This window comes from Balaenoptera acutorostrata, chromosome X, assembly GCF_949987535.1.
Source record: "Balaenoptera acutorostrata chromosome X, mBalAcu1.1, whole genome shotgun sequence".
In the NCBI taxonomy this organism is placed as follows: domain Eukaryota; kingdom Metazoa; phylum Chordata; class Mammalia; order Artiodactyla; family Balaenopteridae; genus Balaenoptera; species Balaenoptera acutorostrata.
The window spans coordinates 129,668,177-129,690,282 of NC_080085.1; the positions used below are offsets into that span (position 1 = coordinate 129,668,177).

Here is a 22,106-nt window from a genome sequence, read left to right on the forward strand (position 1 = left end):
ACGGGAAACTTAGGCCCAGAAAGAGGGCATGGGGAGCATTTTAAAAGCAGCGACTTCTATCCCGTTTTCAAAAGTGGCAATCTTCAGCTCTCCCCCTCCCCACCGCAGGAATCCCTTTGGTTCAAGTGAGGAGAAACAGTTTGTACCGTTTCCCAAAGAGGGGCATGCTGGCCCATTGGCTGCTCAGTGAGTCAGAGCCGGGCCTTTGCATCACTTGGGCGGTCACAGAAGGGCCTGCGGTATCAGGTGGTCAGAAACCCGGCGGCTCTGAGAATCCGGCGCTGCGCTCTAGGTGGGAGGGGGTCTGGGGTGAGGCCGTCTAGACCCAGTCACCCAGCAGTGGGTAAAGTCTTCAAGGCCTGACAGGGCAGGGCTGTTCCCGGGCTGGGTCAGCGGAGGTGACCCCGCTGAGTGTCTCCTCCCCTCCCCGCCCTTCCCCCATCACAGCTCTCCCAGGACTGGGTGCCTGGGAGAGCAGGGACCCTTCATTTCATCTTCATCTTCCCCAGGAACCCTGGCCTGCCTGGCACGTCCTTGACTCGGGATGGGCTTGCGTGGAGGAGGACCGTGTGCCCACAGGGCAGCAGTGTGGGCAGTATCGTGGAGGAAATCCTTCGGTCGTTGCCCCACTTCTCACTTTCAGTCAATGTGAAAGGGGGGCCGGCAGGCCTGGAGGCGCTGGTGCGGCCACGTCATGTTAAAGAGCACTGGCTCCCGCACTCCCTTCCCAGCGGCCTGACCCATGGCCTTGGGGGCGGGCGAGGTGGCGCAGGCCGGCCCCGCCCTCCCATCTGTTCCCCACCTGGAACCCCTTCTTCTCGAGGGCGCTGGCTGCCCCTGTCACCTCGCCAACGGCTATTGCACCCACAGTGGAGCTGAGCCACCAAGAGTAAGACAAGCGTGGGATTTCCCTGGTGGTCCAGTAGTTAGGATTCCACGCTCTCACTGCCAAGGGCCCAGGTTCAATCCCTGCTCCCTGATCGGGGAACTGAGATCCCACAAGCCCCAAGGCGCGGCCAAAAATAAAAAAGATTAACACAAGCGTGACACTAAGGGTCAAGAGACCAGTTTTCCAGCCCCTGCTCAGCCACTGACTCCTGCGGGGCCCTCTGTGGCAGGAGGAGGCTGGGCTAGTGGGCTTCCGAGGAGCCTCTACTGCTCTACCATCCCATTAGAAGCGCGCCGGAGAGCCTCGCTAGGAAAACACTTTCCTCTCTTCGGGATAAGAGTCCAGTTGGAATGTAACTCCCACCCAAGAGCAGAGGGAAGGTGAGGTGGAGGTGCCAGGGGAGGCCCCGGATCCCCTGGGAGTGAGCAGAGTGGGGCAAGGGCCCTGGGAAGGCGTAGAAGCCAGCAGTTAAAGACTCCCTACCTGTGAAGACTGGAATTTACAAAGGCTCCCAGATCGCTAGTGAAAGGCTGTGCTCCCTGTGGGATCTTCACAGCGAGTGCCCTTAACATATTTTAAATGATTCAACAATCTGACCCCACCTCTGCTCCCGAAATCCACCCTGGCGCGTTTCCATTGATTCTTCAAAGGAGGCTGGCCTGGTTGGGCCTCGGGGATGTCACCTTTAAGCCCTGGGTGCTCAGATGGAGACCTCGGGTGGGGTTGGGGGAGGGTGAGGTCTAAGGAACCAGGGTTTCATTTTTGTTGAATGATGAAGATTCCTCTTAGTTTTGGGGGAAGGGGGTCTTGAACTGACAGGCATCGAAAACCTCTTTACCACACTCTGTCATATTTCCTATTGCCTTTGAATGGTTTCCTAACATGTCCAGGCAGCAAAGTGGCTTACAGGATTCTTGTTTGAGGTTCCCCTGCGTGGATGCACCTGACCTCAAAGGGGACTGACGTGGCTAAAGCGCTTTCCAGCGCCTTGACCAGCTGGAGCGACCCCAAGCCACTGGGCACCGAACTTTGCTGCAGACAGAAGAGGCAACTTGCCTTGGAAGCCCTGAGTCCAGGCCATGGCCGGGCATCCCTGACTTTCTGTCACTTTTTTCCCCTTCCAGGCTGTTTCTTAGCCCTGCCCTGGGTGGCCTTTCACAGGTGACAATCAGATCACTTTCACACACACCCTCACAAGCAGACTGGACTGTGGCTGGGGTGGATAAGGCAGGTCGAATCACCTTTGACACATGACACTGAGGCTGGCAGAGCTGAGGTGACATGGCAGAAGGCCCACCATGAAGTCAGTGACAGAGTCCAAAGCCACTGCCTCGCCCCTGCCCTCCAGTCCCACGCCCGCTTCACCCCGTCTCCCTTCTGTTATTTATTTATTAGTAGACATTCAAGACGTGTACATGGGATTGAGTTATGAGAGAGTTTCTGCTGAGGTAGGGACCTGCCAGGTACCGCCTGCGCTCCAGCTGCTGCCACAGACAGGCCGTGCTGAGGAGAAACCTAGGCTGTGAGGAGCCTCCCAACCGAGGCTCATGTGGAGTAGGCGGAGGAACTGGGGAGACTGGGCCTGCAGGAGACATGGAGACTTGGGGTGATATGTGTGTTTGTTGGGGGCAGGTCAGGGAACCATGGCAACAACCTTCAGATCTCTGACACGGGTCAGCGATGTCATAGACACTTTCTGTGAAGTTCTGATGTTGGTGACCAGAGGTCGAAGCTTCAGGCCAAGTGCTTCAACATGATAAGAGGAGTGGCTTTCTCGGGAGCAGACATTCTTCCTTTGAAGAATAAGAGGAAGCCTTTCGTCATTCGAAGTAAATACACAGAAATCGGAGGTGGCGGGTAGGGAAGAGGGGGTCTTGAGGGTGGTGTCTGGACACCACTTACTGTAAGCTCTCTTCTGGCTGGGAGAGGCTCTTATTTCTCTGGCTTGGCTTTCAAACTCCTGCCCCTGGGAATGCCCTGGGTGTGCCTGGGTGTGAGTGTGTACACACGTGCTGCTTGTGACTTCCCTGTGCTTGTAAGTGTGACCCTCACCAACCACTCGAGGGCTCGCCAAGTAGTGCCCGTGGGCTCTGAGGCTGACCACTCCGGTTCCCCCAGCTTGGTGCTTGCCAGCTTCTAAGGGCAGCTTCCCACTGTGGCCAGGACACCAGGCGGTGGCTGGACCAGAAGGAGGCCCCTGCCCTGCCTGAGACCCTGACTCCCATCTCTGGCCTAGAAAGGCCTGACAACATTGAGAGGCTAGGGCACTCTGTACAGTGGTCAGACCATAAGTGGAGGCCCTGCTCCCCTCCGGGAAGGGTAGAAACAGAAGAGGGGGGAGTGGCTTGGGCAGATCAGACCCTGAGAACCTGATGGTGGAAGAAGCTGGAGCTGTCCGCCTGGGGAAGAGACTTGGCCTGCTGCGAAATCTCTGAAGGGTAAGGGATTGGACTGTGTGTAGGATGGTGACCCCAGGGCTCAGAGATAGCCCCAGATGGAAAAGACAGCCCAGAAGGGAGGTAGTAAGCTCACTGTGAGTGGAGGTATGCAAGGAGAAGGTAGGCAACCGCTCAGCTGGCTCTAACAGGGCAGGGGATTAGACGAGGGAGCCTTAAGATGTCTGCATTCCTCAGAGTCTGTAAACTAGGGACCTAGGAAACTGACTTGATACCTGTGGCTCTTGTCAAAAGACCACTATCTTTGCCTTTTGGTCTCAATTGGATCCCTAATGTTGGAAGCCCAGCAGTGCCAGCTGCAGGGGCTCAGACTTGCCCAGGACATTCAGAGGAGTTGGCAAGAGCTGGGTGGGGGTGGGGAGGTAGGTGTCTTGTGAGGTCAGCTGCCTTGCATACCTCAAACTCAGCTACAGTTTCTGGAAACAGCATTTGGAAAACTCATCTTTTGGTGGGTCTCATCTCTAACTATGGGAATTATAAATAGCTGGCTATCTTGGCCTTCCAAAGTGCTTTAGAAAGTGAACTTCGATAGAAACTCATGATGCCTCTTCTACTATTTTCTCTAAATTTCAACCCTTGAAATGTGCTCCTTTTTCTCCCCCTTCCTTTTTTCTTCCATTCTTTCCAGGATGCTCATGGTATCTCCAAGAGGGAAGGGGGCTCTCATATATTTTTCAACAGGGCTGATACTAGCATTTGGAAAGGGACATTTCTTCCTCCTGCGTGACTCTCCTTTACAATGCAGGACATTTGGCATCCCTGGCCATCCCATCCTTATATTAAATTCCAGCAGCAAATCCCAATCATGGAGCATTTCCCAACATCCCTTAGAGGTGACACTGTCCCCCCCAACACACGCATTTTGAAAACCATTGCCTGAAGCCCCCCAAAACAATTGACTTGCTCAAGGCCAAACCACCCAGTGACAAAGCCAAGGCCAAGTCAAATCTCATTCATTTATTCCAAGAACTTTTATTCTTCAATAGAGTGTGTGTCAGAAGAGCAAAGGGAACGCGGTCCTGAACTGAGGCAGTGGAGAGGGGACTCCCCGCCCGCAAAACTACTACTTCCCACGATTTCTCTCCTTTTGCCAAACTCCGGTTTCCTCCTCTAGCCCACCTAGCTCGCCGTTTCCGCAATTGCAGCACAAATTGACTTTCTGGCAATTAGTGGAAAGAGTCTAGTCGAGCGCGATCCGCGGGAGGAGAATCAGGTGCTTTTCAGGCGGGGCAGGGGAGTGCGAGTGCCGAAACCCAGAGGTCTCGGGAGCGAGCAGCTGCCTTCCGCCGGGCATTCGAGAGAGAGCTGCCGCCAGGCCCCTGCGGCAGAGTCACGGCGGAACTCGGTGGAGGTGGAGGACCGTCGACCCTCGCGGTTGATCCCTGGAGGTGTCCCGGGGCGGGGGTGGGGCTGTCTGGGGGCCAGGGGTCGGGGCTGGGGGCTCACAGGCCGCAGCGCAGAGGGAGCAGAGAGCAGCGCAGCCGGGCTCGACCTCGCCCTCCAGACACCAGAGGCCGAGGCCGCTGGGAATGGAGGGGCCACCTCTCCAAAGTCCTTTGAGATCCCAGCTCTGTTCGAAGAGGGGGGTGCGGGGGGTGGGAAAGCGAGATTATTATTATTCCTCTGTTTTGCCTCTGCAGCCAGCGCCGGCGGGTTGTTCTGTTTGAATGAATGATCCCAGCGGCCGCGCCCAATGGGCGCCCGCGCCTGTTTAATATTCATGAGGCCCGCAGCCAATGGCCGGGCGAGGAGGCTGTTTTAAACGGCGGAGCCCGCTGGCCAATCAGGCGGCTCTCGTGGAGGCAGCTAGCGCGAGGCTGTGGAGCGCTGAGCCGCGCGTCGTGCCCTGCGCTGCCCAGACTAGCGAACAATACAGGTACGTTTCGCACCGCCCGCCGCTGCTGCTGCCGCCGCCGCAGCAGCAGAAGCAGCGCCCGCACAACTTTCCGGCCCGCGCCGCCGCGAGCGCGCTCCGCCGCCGCCGCCCCCTGCCTCTCCTCCCCGCGCCCTTACCTCCCCCTTCGCCTTTCTTGCTAGGTGCGGGAAGGAAGGAGCAATTCAGGTGTTTCAACTTTTCAGTGCTTCAAGCTGAGCTCCCCGCTGTCGGGGCTGGGCTCCCTCCGGGGAGCCACCCTCGGCCGACGCCCCCGGGGCAGCGGCCCAGGGACCGAGGCCCCCTGAAGCCAGATGTTCGGGCAGCTGCGGCGGCGCGAGCCGAGGGGCGGCTGCGGGTTCAGGTGGCGCGCGTCCCGGCGCGGGGCGGCGGCCCGGGGAAGGGGGCCGGTGCTCCCCGGCCCGGGACGGACTCCGCGGGGGGCGGGCGACCGCTGCCCGCCGGGGGCTACGGCGCAGGCAAACTTCGCTCCCGGGCTCGGCGGGCGCCGCGCAGACCCGCGGGCTGCACTGCTGCTTCTGCATTAACATGGCCGTCGCGGGAGCGCCTGGCGGCCCGTGGTGGGGGGGCGCGGACCAGCCGCCCCCCGCTTCTCTCCTGCCCGCCGGGCGCCGCCGCCGCCGCCGCCGCCGCGAATATGGCTGGCGCGGCGCTCGGCTCGGGCGAGTGGAGGACCGGCGGGCGGGCGGGGTGGGCGGCGGCGGCGGCTCCCGGGCGGGCTCCGGGCTCGGCCCCGGTGCTCGCGGCCTGCGGCCGGAGGCGTGGAGAGCCGGGGTCGCCGCCGCGGGCCCCGGCGCGGCCGAGCGTCATGGCCGCACGGGCGCCTTTGTTATCCGGAGCAGTGCGCCCCGCGCCGGCGGGGGGGGAGGGGGCTCCGGCCCGCGGCCTCCGCAGCCCCGGGCGGGGCGGGGCGGGGTGGGGGCTGGCGAGCAGGCGGCGGCGGCGGCGGTGGCGGGGCCCGGACCGCTTTGTTCGCCGCCGCCGCCTGCGCCGGCCGCGCGCGGATCAGCCATTTTAGCGAACGGGGCTCGGAGGCACGGCTGGCGCCACCGTCGCCGCCGCCGTTGCCCGCCCGGCTCCGCGCCCCCGGCGCGCTGCCGCCGCCGCCACCCCCGGCCCCGTGCGCCCCCCGGGGGTGGCAGCGGTGGATTTCAGGGGCACTTTCTTTCATCAGGAAGCTTTTGACAAAATGGAAGGTGAATTATGTGTGTCCCGGTGACCCAGCGCGGGGCCGAGCCCGGCTGCCCGTGGCCGGCCCGGGGTTCTCCCCGCGACCCGTCCCGCCGCACCCATGCCGCCGCCGCGGGGCCTTAATTCAGCCTTTCGGTCTGCCCCTGCGAAGGGGAGCGCTTTAGTTTCGCGTGATGACCTTGGGTGTGGGAAAAGGAAAAGATGGCGGGAAGCAGGGGGGTGGGACAGGGACGATGACACGCCACAGCTGCATTTTTATTTGGAAACTTTGGAGAAAGTGTTCCTGGCTGGACATGCGTTCCGCTTTACCGACGAGCAAGACTACCCCTTTTGGTCTCCCCTCCCCCTTTAGGTAACGATGAAGTGACAGATTTGAACTAGTAGTACAAGGGATAGCTGCTCACTTGCCAGCTCACCCTTCTTGTAAAAGCCGTTTTTATAAGCCAGAACGCTTCAAAAATAGTGAAATTTCAAATGTTCCCTGTTTACAGTTCTCCTGCTTGGATCTTGTGTTTGGCAGTGGTGACAGTATTTTCGTCTCTAACGTAGTAAAACAGATGACCAGCTAGCCTTAAGTCGTTGGTTTCAAGCTTCTGCCATCCACCTGCACCCTCTACAAATGTGTCCTCCCCAGTGCCCTTCCCGTTATGTGATTGTAGTTTTCAAAACGTAGTAGTTCTGAGTCGGAATATACCTCTGAGCCACCCCACTTGGGTTGGTTCCATTTGGAGAACTTGATCTCTCTCAGAGAAGTAACTCGCAAACCAGCGCACTTCGTGCTGGTCAAAAGTTAAATGACATGCGACAGTGAAACTGATTTCCTCCCCACTCTGCCTTCAGCTGCTAGTGGCAGCTGCGGGGAGGAGGGTTCTTCCTAAATGGCCACCTTTGGTATATCTTGTATATATTCATTGTATTTGTTTTTCTTTGTCTCTCTTCCTTTCATCAGTCAAAGATGGCTAAAGGTGATCCCAAGAAACCAAAGGGCAAGATGTCTGCTTATGCCTTCTTTGTGCAGACGTGCAGAGAGGAACATAAGAAGAAAAACCCTGAGGTCCCTGTCAATTTTGCAGAATTTTCCAAGAAATGCTCTGAGAGGTGGAAGGTATTTTTCTTTTGTGTCTTTCAAGCCAGTCCTAGTTGGATTTCACACTTTGTGTTTACTTACCTTCAGTGTAGCCCCAGGTGGCTGTTTTCTTCCTCTTAGACTCATCTTGCCTGTCTTTAGAAATTTGCATGTGTGCTTTTATTTTCGAAGACTCTACCAGGGTTTAAGTCCCCTTTTGCAAGTGATTATAGCAGCTGCCACTTTAATTACAGGACAGCTGAACAGGTATGTGCTCACGGCATTGAGGAATTTAACAGGTCCTATTCTTTGCAGACAATGTCTGGGAAAGAGAAGTCTAAATTTGATGAAATGGCAAAGGCAGATAAAGTGCGCTATGATCGGGAAATGAAGGATTACGGACCAGCTAAGGGAGGCAAGAAGAAGAAGGACCCGAATGCCCCCAAGAGGCCACCGTAAGTGACTAATAGGATTCAGTATAACAGTTAAGAGCTTTCCTTCTGCTTGAAAGATTTTTTAAAAGATAACTTTACCTAAAAAATGTTGAGATACTTCTGCAAAACATTCTGTACTTTGAGCTTTAAAATGCAGGGCCAGGGAAGTCCGGAGTTACGGCTGTGTTTGTGAGCTGTGTGCCTGGTTGGCTGTCGGCCTTTCCACTGGGAAGGAGGCAGACAGCCTAGTTCTGGGTGTCAGGGTCCGGTCCATAGGTGTGTTCTCTACCCTCTTTCCAGGAACTGAGAAAGCACCATATATTTCTGAAGCGTCTTAGCATTCTGATACCTACAACTTTGTAACATTGTGCATGGCATCACACATTTCTTCACTTGGCAGGAGTCGTAGTGGTAGGAATTTGTGTATTCAGGAACACGGGATTTCGACTTCAGCTCCCATTTTGGTGGGTTGTCATCTAATGTATACCATTCTCCCCTCCAAGGTCTGGATTTTTCCTGTTCTGTTCTGAATTCCGCCCGAAGATCAAATCTACAAACCCTGGCATCTCTATTGGAGACGTGGCGAAGAAGCTGGGCGAGATGTGGAATAACTTAAGTGACAGCGAGAAGCAGCCATACATCAACAAGGCAGCAAAGCTGAAGGAGAAATACGAGAAGGTGAGGGGGATCAGAGTGCCGTGCGCGGGCTGGGGCCCCTGGGAGCCTGGATGGGTGAGCAGTCAGCTGCCCTGGCTGGGGCTGGGCTGGGGGTGGAAGGCTGCAGGACCCGTCTCCGCTCCAGATCAGCCTGGTGTGCTGGTGGTCTGGCTTCTGACCGATGTTTGTGTCTGGGGCAACTTTTCAGGCAGGCCTCGAACTTGGATCATGTGGGATGCCCCGGGCAGAGGGTCTGATACTGCTATTCACGGGACTTTGCGAGCGCTTGAACACCCGTTCATCCGCAACTGGAATGGCTGAGAACCCAACTTGAATCTGGAAACAAATACTTTAAAGAGCAGCCCTGTCTTCCTCCCTTGTTTTCTTATTCTGGGGCGGGGACGGCTGGCTTCTCCCCTTGGCTCATTGGGAATGTGTCCCTGTTCCTTCCAGGATGTCGCAGACTATAAGTCTAAAGGGAAGTTTGATGGCGCCAAGGGTCCTGCTAAAGTTGCCCGGAAAAAGGTGGAAGAGGAAGATGAAGACGAGGACGAAGAAGAGGAGGAGGAGGAGGAGGAAGAGGATGAATAAAAAAAAACTGTTGATCTGTCTCCTTGTGAATACCTTAGAGTAGGGAGCGCCGTGATTGACACACCTCTCGCCCGAGACGTGTCTGTTGCCCTCATTAGGTTGAATTACCCAGTTGGATCATGATCATATCGTAGTCTCAGAGTGCTCTAGCAATTGTCAGTGGTTTACATGAAGCGGCCATGGGTGTCTGGAGCACCCGGAAACTGTATCAAAGTTGTACATATTTCCAAACATTTTTAAAATGAAAAGGCTCTCGTGTTCTCCTCACTCTGTGCACTTTGCTGTTGGTGTGACAAGGCATTTAAAGATGTTTCTCGCATTTTCTTTTTTTTTTTTAATTTGTGAGGTGGTGTGTTAACTCTATGGTCGTTGACTAGGAATCCTGAGTTCTCAACTGTACATATCTATAGTTTGTAAAAAGAACAAAGCAACCGAGACACACTCTTGACGCTCCTTGCTTGGCGTGGAGGCTGTAGGTGCGATGCCTTCCGGAGGGGCCGTAGCTCAGGGCGTGCACTGTGGGGCTGGACCTGTGGACACTGCAGTGGGCATCCATTTAGCTTCAGGTTGTCTTGTTTCTGTATATAGAGACATAGCATCCCGCTGCCATTCTTAGCTGTGGAAAAGGGGGGGTCAGCTGGCATGAGAAGTGTTTTGGATCCTTTTTAGTTGAAGTGTGGTAGTTTTAAACTGTTTGTTTTTTAAACAAACCATAGAACTCTTCATTGTCAGAAAAGCCAAGAGCCACTGCATTGATGAAAGTTCAAGAACCTTCTGTACTAAACACGATCTGCAATGTTGTTATTTTTTTTTTGTATGTTTAGAATGCTGAAATGTTTTTGAAGTTAAATAAACAGTATTACATTTTTAAAATCGTGCTCTGTGATAGTCTAAATGTCTGACTCACAGCAGTTTTAGCAGGACAACCTACTCCATGGTATCTGGTGACTAGCCTCCTGGTGAATCTGGTAAATGACTGACTTACTGTGGCCAGCCTCCTGAGGAGGGAGATGGAAGAGGGCTACTTGAAGCTGCTGCATGATTTTGTTTGTGTCTGAGAGGCATTAAGATGAAGTCTGAGCTGTTGAATATAGGAGCTAAGGTCATGGTACAGGCCAGATTTAGCACCCTTCAGAGGTTCCGGAAGGTGGGTGGTTAGGATTAAGGCTGACTACTTAGGATGTAGGATGTTTTTGTTTTTGGTCTCCCACTCTGCCCCCCACATTGTGGGTGTGAAATTCATTGCTGAACAGCAAAAAAAAAAAAAAAATCTTTTGGGCTTTGTTTTTCCTTTCACCGCCTGCCCCTACCCCCCAGTACTCATACTAGAATATTATTTGTTCTGCTCAACAATCAAGGCGGTCTTGAGCTGTAACAATCTCTCCTGGACCCCAGGGAGGGGTGTGTGGAGGAGGGAGCAGTGTCCTTTTTTTCCCCTGACTTAAAGAAACCAAACACTCCAAGGAAGATGGCTGGGCTCCTGTTGCAGTTTCCATCATGGGGCACCTGCAGGGCAGGGCGATGGAATCAACTGCTTCTAAGCACTATATGCATCAGAAGAAAAGACCCGTCTACCCGTGGTTTGACCTCTGGAACACAGATTGTTAAAATGTTAAAATGTTAAATTGTTGTTAAGGGGAAGAAGCCTGGTGTATGTTTCACTGGTTATTTCTTGTTGGAAAATGTAGCATTTTGTCCCAGGTGGGCTGAGGGGTGCTGACCATAGTGGCAGATGGTGATCTTAAATGTTTTGAGTGCTGCTGTGTACTGGCCGTAAGGAAGGGGACTATATTGTAGGTGAGTGTTGGTATTGCCCAGCGTTTGTCCACGGATGTGTGTGTTGGAGACTGAAGCGCCCGGGTGTTTTAATGATACTGAGGAGAAAGCAGTTTATTTAAAATTCACTATTTACAAGCTTGCGTGTCTGCAGGCAGCATCCTGCACACACTGTCAGGGACATGGTCACGGTCACCGGCCTGATCTCTAATCTGCATTCATAGCCATTCCTTCTCACATCACAACTGTTTGTCCTAAATGTGTTTTTCTAGTTCTAGAAAATGACCACTAATTTAAAAACCCTTGGTCCTGAGGTTTGCCCAGAGGTGCTTGTCCAAGATCGCCCCTCTGTGCCTCAGCTCTGCCTGGTCACTTCCCTCCAGCCATTGTTTGGCATTGTTGGGTAAAGCCTCTGCCACCTGACACACAGCTGACCAGCCTAAGACGTGGGAGCTGTGACCAACCTTGTCAAATACGAGAAGCTCAACCGGTAGTCACGAAGGACAGATTTCTCACTAAGAGGTGCCCCTCTATCTGATGGAAACTGGGCAAGTCACCTATGGAAGGGAAAGACTAGAAAGAGATGACTTTCTTTTGTGCTGCTACAGTAGTTAAACCTAAGTGGGGGACCCGTTAAGTGGTCTTTGATTAAGTAGACATTTACTTCTAAAGAGACTCAGGGCAGCTTGGCCCATTAGCTGCTTGCAGCAAGAGGACTACTGTAAGATTTTCACCCATTACCATTGCTCCTCTTGATGGAATGATGCCTCGTAGCTCCTCTGTGATGCTACAAGTGGCATGGTGTCACCACCTAAGGCTTCAGCGTAGCCTGATCTCTGGGCCCAGGTATGTGTTCCTACAATGCCAACCTGTTATTATTTTTTAATCAAAAGGACAGTATCTGCTTTATCTTCTAACACCCTCACCCCGTTCTCGAATGATGTTTTATCCTTGAGAGAACAAGGCTGTGATGTAGCAACTATTGTCTGTGTCTCCTGTGTGTCTGTTCTTGTCACAAATGTATTTGGGGACGTTGAATGCATTCATTTTCTGTGATAACGTTTCTTAATCTGTCTTCCCCAAAAGTAATCAGTGGGCTGTCTGCAATCTGTTTGAGATACTGAGCCTCTGTATTTTGGGCTGATTATAATCAAGGTTTTAGAAGTACAAGCTTCGCTGTAACTATAGATCTAAACTAAGGTTTAATGGAAAGATGCCATCAAAAAGAGCAAGTGTTGGGCTTCCCTGGTGGCGCAGTGGTTGAGAATCTGCCTGCTAATGCAGGGGACACGGGTTCGAGCCCTGGTCTGGGAAGATCCCACATGCCACGGAGCAGCTGGGCCCGTGAGCCACAATTGCTGAGCCTGCGCGTCTGGAGCCTGTGCCCCGCAACGGGAGGGGCCGCGATGGAGAAAGGCCCGCGCACCGCGATGAAGAGCGGTCCCCGCACCGCGATGAAGAGTGGCCCCCGCTTGCCGCAACTGGAGAAAGCCCTCGCACGAACCGAAGACCCAATACAGACAAAAATTAATTAATTAATTAATTAAAAAGAAAATCCTTAAAAAAAAAAAAAAAAAAAAAAAAAAAGCTAGCAGTCTCAGGGCTGCTATGTTAACTTTAAAAAAAAAAAAAAAAAAAGAAAAAAAAAAAAAAAAAGAGCAAGTGTTAAGGGCTCCAAAGCCCCTAACTCGATCAACCCTTCAGCCAGAGGGGTAGGGGGAGAGTTGGCTCTGGAGCCCTATGCCAGGGTGAATATGCAATTTGCAGGAGCTGCTGTTGATAAAGTGATTGGGTACTTGTAATTGGCCAGCCCTGCCAACCAGGACTCCCTGAGGCCGAGGGTCCAGGCTCAGTTGGCTGGCAGAGCCAGGCCCAACGAGGAGTTTTGGATGAGAGCCACAGGGCCACTTGCTGTACTTGGCCCCTGGCTTAGTTTCATGTGGAGCCCAAAGCTATTTGGGAGGAGGTGATCTGTGGGCCAACTCTGCAGCCCCAGCCTTCCCTTCCTGCTTCAAACAGAGCAACCCCGCCTTGTTTTGTATCTTGAGCATCCTCCTAAGATGTTAGCCTAAAAAAGAAACTGGGGGACTTCCATGGTGGCGCAGTGGTTAAGAATCCGCCTGCCAATGCAGGGGACACGGGTTCGAGCCCTGGTCCGGGAAGATCCCACATGCCGCGGAGCAACTAAGCCCGTTCGCCACAACAACCGAGCCTGCGCTCTAGAGCCCACGAGCCACAACTACTGCAGCCCGCGTGCCTAGAGCCTGTGCTCCGCAACAAAGAGAAGCCACCTCAGTGAGAAGCCCGCGCACAGCAACGAAGACCCAACGCAGCCAAAAATTAAATAAATAAATCAATTTATAAAAAAAAAAAGAAGCTGGGACACCATATTGATAAAATAAGGGAAACATCATCTCAGTAGATACATTAAAAGTGTTTGATAAAATCCAACACCCTTCTGTGATAAAAACAAACAAACACTCTGAAAGCTGGGAATAGAACGGAACTTCCTCAGATTGAACACTTAGGAAAACCACAGCTAATATCCTACTCAATGAGAGACTGAGAGCTTTCCCCCTAGGTTTAGGAACAAGACAGGGATGGCCACTTGTGCCACCTCTATTCATCATTGTACTGGAAGTTCTAGCCAGGGCAATTAGGCAAGACAAAGCAAAAGCGTCCAGACTGGAAATGAAGGAATAAAGCTATGTCTATTTGCAGGTGAGATAATCTTGTATATAGACAATCCTAAGGAATTCCCAAATAAAACTGTCAGAACAAATGAGTTCAGCAAAATTGCAGGACACAAGATCAATGTATAAAAATTGTTATATTTCTATATATTAGCAATGAACAATTTGAAAATGAAACTAAGTAAACAATTCCATTTATAATAGCATCAAAAAGAAGTCCTTAGGGCCGGGTGTGGGGGAGGGATAGTAAGGGAGTTTGGAATTGACATGTACACACTGCTATATTTAAAACGGATAACCAACAGGGACCTAGTGTATAGCACAGGGAACCCTGCTCCATGTTCTGTAACAACCTAAATGGGAAAAGAATTTGCAAAAGAATAAATACATGTATGTGTATAACTGAATCACTTTGCTGTACGCCTGAAACTAACACAACATTGTTAATCAACTATTCTCCAACATAAAAAGTTAAATAAAAATACTTAGTAACAAACTGAACAAAATAAGTGTAAAATGTATATGGGGAGAACTACAAAACATTGCTGAAAGACCTTAAATACCTAAAGAAATGGAAAGACATGCCATGTTCATGGGTAGGCAGAAAAGATTGTTAAGATGGCAATACTCCTGAAATTGATCTATAGATTCAATGAAATTCCTATCAGAATCCCAGCTGGCTCCTTTGTAGAAATTGACGAGGTGATCCTGAATTTCATATGGAAATTCAAGGGACCCAGGATAGCCAGAAGAATCTTGAAAAAGAACAAAGTTGGAGGACTCGGACTTCCCAATTTCAAGACTTACTACAAAGCTGCAGTAATCAAGACAGTGTGGTAATGGCATAAGGACAGACATATATACCAATAGATTAAAATTGAGAGTCCAGAAATATACCCATATATATATAGCCAATAGACTTTCAATGAGGGTATCAATACAATTTTATGGGGAAGAGGATAGTCTTTTAAGCAAATGGTGTTGGGCCAACCGGGTATTCACATGCAAAGAAATAAATTTCGACCCATAACTCAATGCCACATACAAAAAATTAAAAATGGATCAAAGATCTAAATGTAAGAGCTAAACTATAAAACTCTTCCTAGGAGACATAGGTGTAAATCTTTGGCAATGGTTTCTTAGGACACTGAAAGCACAAAGCAACTAAAGAAAACAGATAAATTGAACATCAAAAAAATAAAAAAAACTTTCATGCTTCAAACAATATCATCAGGAAAGTGAAAAGACAATCTACAGAATAGGAGAAAATATTTACAAATCATATATCTGATAAGAAGCTAGTATCCAAAACATATAAAGGACCATTATAACTCAATAATAAAAGGACAACCAAATTAAAATGTGGGCAAAAGATCTGAATAGACATTTCTCCAAATCAGATGTACAAATGACAATATGCCCATGAAAAGATGCTCAGCATCATTAGCCATCAGGAAAATGCAAATCAAAACCATAATGAGATACCACTTCACTCTTACTAGCATGCATTTAATAATAATATAAAAAAGAAAATAACTAGAATTGGTGAGGATGTGGAGAAATTGGAACACTTGTACATTGCTGGTGGGAATGTAAAACGGTGCAGTCACTGTGGAAAATAGTTTGGTCCCTGAATCAGAGTTATACATAGAATATGAACATAGACTTTGACCCAGCAATTCCATCCCTAGGTATACACCCAACGAATTGAAACCAGATCTTCAAACAAATACTTGTATGTGAATATTTGTAGCAGCATTATTCATAATAGTTAAAAAATGGAAGCAATCCAAATGTCCATCAAGTAATGAATGGATAAACAAAATGTGGTCTACCCATACAATGCAATATTATTGAGCCATAAAAAGGAAGGAAGTACTGACACAGAGGCCACATAGATGGACCTTGGAAGCATTGTGCGAAGGGAAAGAAACCAGTCACAAAAGGCCACATATTGTATGCTTCCATTTATATGAAATGCCCAGAATAAGGCAAATGCATAGAGTTAGAAAGTAGATTAGTGGTTGCCAGGGGCTAGGGGTTGCTGGGGGGAAATGAGGACTGACTGCTAATAGGGGGATTCTTTTTGGGAAAATGAAAATGTTCTAAAATTAGATAGCAGTGATAGTTGTACAACTCTGTGAATATAGTAAAAAGTGTATACTCTAAATGGGCGACGCAGCGGCAGAAAGGTGTTTTTTTGCACTTGACAGCGTGGGGAACTGGGTGGTCCTTATGGACAGCTGGTTCAGGGGAGTGATGCCGATGGAGATCTGACTCCAGAGTGGAGACAGTGGGGGGCGTGGGGTGAGGAGCAGAACCAGGGTAGGTGGTTTTGTTTGTTGCTGTTCTTATTTTTGAGATAGGAGAGACATGAGGGGTCGTGATCCGTGTTGACACTACCTGTATATCGCCAGGCAAAGCCTCTCCCCTGACCTCCAGACCTCTAGATCAAATCATCTATTTGACAAGCCACTTGGATGACCCACAGGCACCTTGAACTCCATATGTTCAAACGTAAACTCCTCATCTTCTCCCAAATCTGTTCTTCATCCCAGCCTGCAATCTGGAACTCCATCCCAGCTTATACTTACAAATAACTATTCACTTAAAGACAAATTTCAATTAATAATCACAATGGGAATTTAGTTATTTAATGCAACCACTAATCTAATGTCACCAATAAAATCTAAGCAGTTATCCTGGGCTCCTTTTCTCACACCTCCTCTCATTCATGCTGTCAGTGTAGGTAAAGCTCTTGTCTCCAAATTCTCTCATACCCTCGTAGAGCTAGCCTAGAACTTAAATTTTTCAGGCGTTTGCTCACCAATTTCCCACCAGGGAAATCTCCAACTCTGATGCCCTGGTTGTATCTGTCTGGTAAGATACCGTCAGAGCCGGAGACAAGCTGTAGCTCGGGCCCTTACTATCTTTTGTCTGGATGAATGTAACAGCTTCCCAAATGATTTCCGTGCATTCCCTCTTACCCCTCCTTCATCCCCAGACCTAGTAGAGCCACTGATGCATACTTGGTGCTAAGTATGTATTCATTGCTTAAATAAATGAATGAAGAGGGACAGATAAGGGGAAAATTCAGCAGAGCTGGACCTCATAGGCCATCTTAAAAATTTGAGCTTTCCTAAGGTCAGGGGTGAGCATTGAAGAATTTTCATCTGTTGGTGTTTGGGGTGTGGTGGATGATGACATGGTCAGATAGGTATTGTAGTTAAATTACAATGGCATCTGTGAGGAGGTTGGATTAGAAGACATGGGGAGGGGCAAGAGTGAAAGCAACTCTCAACTTTTAGTGACTTAACACAACAGGAAGGTTACATCTCACTGACATTACAGTCCAGTCAAATATTTGGCAGGTAGCCCTCCATATTGTGACTCAGGGATCACAGCTCCTTCCATTTGGTGGTGGGACCATCTTCAATCCACGGCCTCTGTGTCACTGCAGAATAGGCTTTATTTTTTTTTTAATTTAATTTTTATTTACATTGGAGTATAGTTGTGTTAGTTTCAGGTGTACAGCAAAGTGAATCAGTTATACATATACATACAGCCATTCTTTTTCAGATTCTTTTCCCATGTAGGTTATTACAGAGTGTGAGTAGAGTTCCCTGTGCTATACAGTAGGTCCTTGTTGGTTATCTATTTTATATATAGTAGTGTGTATCTGTTAATCCCAATCTCCCAATTTATCCCTCCCCACCTCTCCCCTTTGGTAACCATAGGTTTGTTTTCTATGTCTGTGAGTCTGTTTCTGTTTTGTAGGTCATTTGTGTCATTTTTTTAGATTCCACGTATAAGTGGTATCATATGATATTTGTCTTTCTCTGTCTGACTTACTTCACTTAGTATGATAATCTCTAGGTCCATCCATGTTGCTGCAAATGGCATTATTTCATTCTTTTATATGGCTGAGTAATATTCATTGTAGATATATACCACATCTTCTTTATCCATTCGTCTGTTGATGGACATTTAGGTTGCTTCCATGTCTTGGCTATTGTAAATAGTGCTGCAATGAACATTGGGGTGCATGTATCTTTTTGAATTCGAGTTTTTTTCTGGATATATGCCCAGGAGTGGGATTGCTAGCTCATATGGCAACTCTATTTTTAGTTTTTTGAGGACCCTACATACTGTTCTCCACAGTGGGTGCACCAATTTACATTCCTACCAACAGTGCAAGAGGGTTCCCTTTTCTCCACACCCTCTCCAGCATTTATTGTTTGTAGACTTTTTGATGATGGCCATTCTGACTGGTGTGAGGTGATACCTCATTGTAGTTTTGATTTGCATTTCTCCAATAATTAGTGATGTTGAGCATCTTTTCATGTGCCTGTTGGCCATCTGTATGTCTTCTTAGGAGAAATGTCTATTTAGATCTTCTGCCCATTTTCTGATTGGGTTGTTTGTTTTTTTTTTGATATTGATCTGCGTGAGCTGTTTGTATATTTTGGAGATTAATCCCTTGTCGGTTGCTTCTTTTGCAAATATTTTCTCCCATTCTCTGGGTTGTCTTTTAGCTTTGTTCATGGTTTCCTTTGCTGTGCAAAAGCTTTTAAGTTTCATTAGGTCCCATTTGTTTATTTTTGTTTTTATTTTCATTACTCTAGGAGGTGGACAGAATAGGCTTTAGAATGAGTCCCGGAAGTGACATTACTTAACTGTCACCCACATTCCAGGGCTCCCGAATGAACTGCAAGGGCAGCTGGGAGATGTGGTCACTCTGTGTGCCCACGGAGAATCTGAAATGGATTCGTGAACACATAGCATTTTCCATTCTATTCAGGGAGATGGAGTAGGGGTGGTGTGGGAGTCCATCTAGGTGAGGGATGCTGGGGGCTTGTACAGAGTGGTGCTGATGGGGGTAGAAAAGAGTAGTTGGATTCAAGAGATACTTAGGATCCCTAGGACTTGGTGGGGGGTTGGATGTGGGGGATGAGGAAGAAGGAGGTATTGAGAATGAGCCTCTTTTTCTCACTTGGGGCACTGGAGGGGTGGCAGAGTCTTTCAGCAAGATAGAGTCCCTGAGGAGAAGCAGGTTTGAGAGTGAATCATCTCCAGGATTAGCAGTGTTCAAAAAGGGTAACAGGTCCAAGCTCACGTTTCCCGACTAGGGAAAATTTGGAACTTGGAATCACAGACCATTCATGCTGTCAACCTCACTCTTTCCCTCTTAGGACTAGTCTGGAAGTTGCATTTTTCAGGCTTTTTTTCATCAGTTTCCCTCTAGGGAGATCTCTAGCTCCAACCCCTGGTAGGATCTGTCTACTCTGGTAGGATCTTACCAGAGTGTCAGAGCTGGAAATGTCCCTGGAGGGAAACAAAATCCCTTGGGCTAGAAGAGGGCTTCCCCCTTTCCATACTCACGCTTCTCAATCTGTTTCTAAACCGGGAGTATTTGAGGAAAAGCTCACAGAATCCTCCTGCTGTTAGCCTCAGGCCACAGTTGGTTTTTTTCAATCCGCATAGGAAATATGAGATGCACACTTTCCTAGGCTGTGTATTTTGTTCCGGGTTTGTGGTGGCTTTTTGCATGCATGTCAGCTCTGATACTGTGGCAATGTTGTTTGCGACATTTGACAGTTCCCATTGCAAGATGTGTAGAACATATGATGCTTCTGTCCTCTGTCCAAACCCTCAGTCATTTACATGAAAAAGGGCTCCTATTTCTGTGATGAAACATTCACAGAAGGCTGAAATATGTCACTTAAAAATATTGGGTTAGCAGTGATTTTTTTTTAATCCTCTTGTGCTGGAGCTGCTTTTTACTCCTCTATCAAGAAACACTCTTCTGCATATATTTAATTGATCAAACGAAAGCAGCTGATTGAGGAGCATAATCCCCAAAGTTTCTACCTTGATTTAGACTGGGAAGATCATCCTAAAACTAAGAGGCCACACGGGATTGTAGAGGGAACATCGAATACCTAGCTCGGTGTCTGGAATGCAGGAAGAGTACAAATACGAATTTCCCTCCCGGATGCTGCTTGCTCCCATCCGCACTCCAGGAAGGAGGAGGTCTGGGGTCTAGAGAGTCTAAGTGGATCATCTGAGGTTCCACAGACAGTTGGTGGTGGAGCCAGGATTCAAATTGATGTCCGTGGACTTCAAAGTCTGTGCTATTACCCACCCTGCCTATAGAGAACACATACTCTGTGCCAAGTATCCCACTAAAAGCTGGGGATATGGACATCATGGCACTAGAGCATGACCCTGGGCCTCGAGTTGCTCATAGACGGTTGCAGAGTTAAGTAAACTGGTAATTAAAATACAGTAACTGTGCTAATAGAAGTCAGCAGGGGGTTCCTAGGGAATAAGGAGGAGGAGCCATTTATACAGTGCTCAATTAGGGAAGTCTTCCTGGAGGAATAGATGCTTGGGCTATTTGTTAAAGGCAGAGGAGTTAGCTAAATGGAGAGGGATGGGCCGAGGGGATAGCACACACGAAAGCATAGGGGGGGAGAAGCAGCCTGGTGAGTCCTGGGAATTTGCAAACAGTTTCCTCTAGTGAGAACTGTCTTAGTTATTTATGGCTGCAGAACAAATCACCCTAAACTCTAGTGGCTTAAAATATAACAAAATTTATTAGCTCACAGCTCTTTGGGTCAGAAATCCAGACCACTTAGCTGCATCCTGTGATTCAAGGTCTTGGCCAGGGTTACAGACATCTCCAGTCTTGTCTGGAGGAGGATTGCTTCCAAGCTCACTCACATGGTTCTAGGGAGTGTTTAGTTTCTCAATGCCTGGTGGTTGGAAGCTGACCTCAGTCCCTTGTCACTTGGGCCTCCCCATAGGGCAGCTCAAAACATGGCAGCTTGATTCATTCAGGGAGAGCAAGTGAGAAGAGTCAGACAGAGTGCAGGAGCAAGACGGAAGTCAGTTTCTTTGGAACCTAATCTCAGAAGTGAGATCCCATCACCTTTGCCGTATTCTATCTATTAGAAACAAGTGACTAGGCCCAGTCCCCACTCAAGGGGAGCAAATTACATGAGGGCATGGATACCAGGTGGTGGGGATCATTGGAAACCAAGTCAGAAAATTTCAGTTGTATTTAACTTTACAAAAAGGTACCATTCTATATGCACTCTTTTAAGGCTTGTTTTTCACATAAAATTACGACAAGGATTCTTGCATATTGTTTTGTTGCTTTAGTTCATTCATTTCGACCGCTGTATTCCATTGTGTGTATATATATATACATATATACATGTATTCCATTGTATATCTATATATATGTATTCCATTGTGTGTATGTGTGTATATATACATATATATATATATATATCATAGATTATTCGTTTTCTCCCATGATGGGCATTTGAGTTGCCTGGGGCTGAGGAAAGGGAGTTGGGGAAAAGTGGGGAGTTACTGCTAAGGGTTTTTTTGGGGGAAGGGTAATTAAAATGTTCTACAATTACATGGCAGTAATGGTTGCACAACTTTGCATGCTAAAACCCATCAAACTGTGCACTTTATTTTTTTTTTTTTTTTTTTTTAAAGGGGCAATAACACGTCTTTAATAGCATTATTGTAAAGGAAACATAAAATAATCTTTTTAAACAGAGCCTAACACAAACTAAGTTTTTTTTTTTTTTTTATTTTTTTTTTTATTATTATTTTTTTTCTGTATAATAATTTTATTATTCCATTATAATTAATTTTAAATTTCCTTTAGGATGATTTCTTTCTTTACTCATAATTACTAAGAAGGATACTTTTTAAAAATTTACAAAATAATGGGGAATGGTTTCTAACAAGTTGAGGAAAGATATATTATGTTTAATACAGATTTCTTTTTAATTTGTTGATACTTGCTTTATGACTTAGTGTGTAAGAAGAATGTTTGTTATTTAAATACTGGGTGGGGAGTTCAACCTTTTCAAACAAAACTGTTACTTGTATTATTCAAAATTTATAAATATTTATAAAAATTTTCTCTGCCTGATCTAAGAATAAGTGAGAAAATTATCACTGAGTATAATTTTTCCCTTTAGTTTTATCCATTTTTCTCTCTGTAATTGAGATTTTATTTATTTATTTTATTAGAGGCATATGGATTTAGAATTATTGTATCTTCTTGGTGAAATAAGCATCAGATAACTTTGTAATGATACTATTTATCCCTAATAAAGATTATTTTTAAATATGTTATCTGAATTTAATATAATTTTGTGTAAATATTTTTCCTGATTTAACTTTTTTCTTCTTTTTACTTTATACTTTAAACTATCCTTATGTTTTAAATAAGTTGCTTTTAAACAGCAGGTAGCTAGATATTTTTAATCTGTTTTGTCAATTTGTTCTTAAATATTAAACTTAATTCATTTTTGTTTATTGAGAGTTTTTAAAAATATATTTGGAGTTATTTCTACGTGAATTCTTTTGATTCTTTTTTTTTTTTTTTCCACACACACACACTGTATTTTATTTTTACAAGAGATAGA

The 22,106-nt window shown here is 47.8% G+C and overlaps 1 protein-coding gene across 1 annotated transcript; it reads left to right on the top strand.

Annotated features, from left to right (window-relative positions):
* The first annotated feature begins 5,118 nt into the window (after positions 1–5,118).
* On the top strand, positions 5,119–10,051 carry HMGB3 (high mobility group box 3). Its single transcript, XM_057539111.1, has 5 exons — positions 5,119–5,221; positions 7,380–7,535; positions 7,812–7,951; positions 8,434–8,608; positions 9,041–10,051. The coding sequence occupies exons 2-5, from the start codon at positions 7,386–7,388 to the stop codon at positions 9,176–9,178; spliced, it is 603 nt and encodes a 200-aa protein (XP_057395094.1). The 5' UTR covers positions 5,119–5,221; positions 7,380–7,385; the 3' UTR covers positions 9,179–10,051.
* The last annotated feature ends 12,055 nt before the right edge of the window (positions 10,052–22,106 follow it).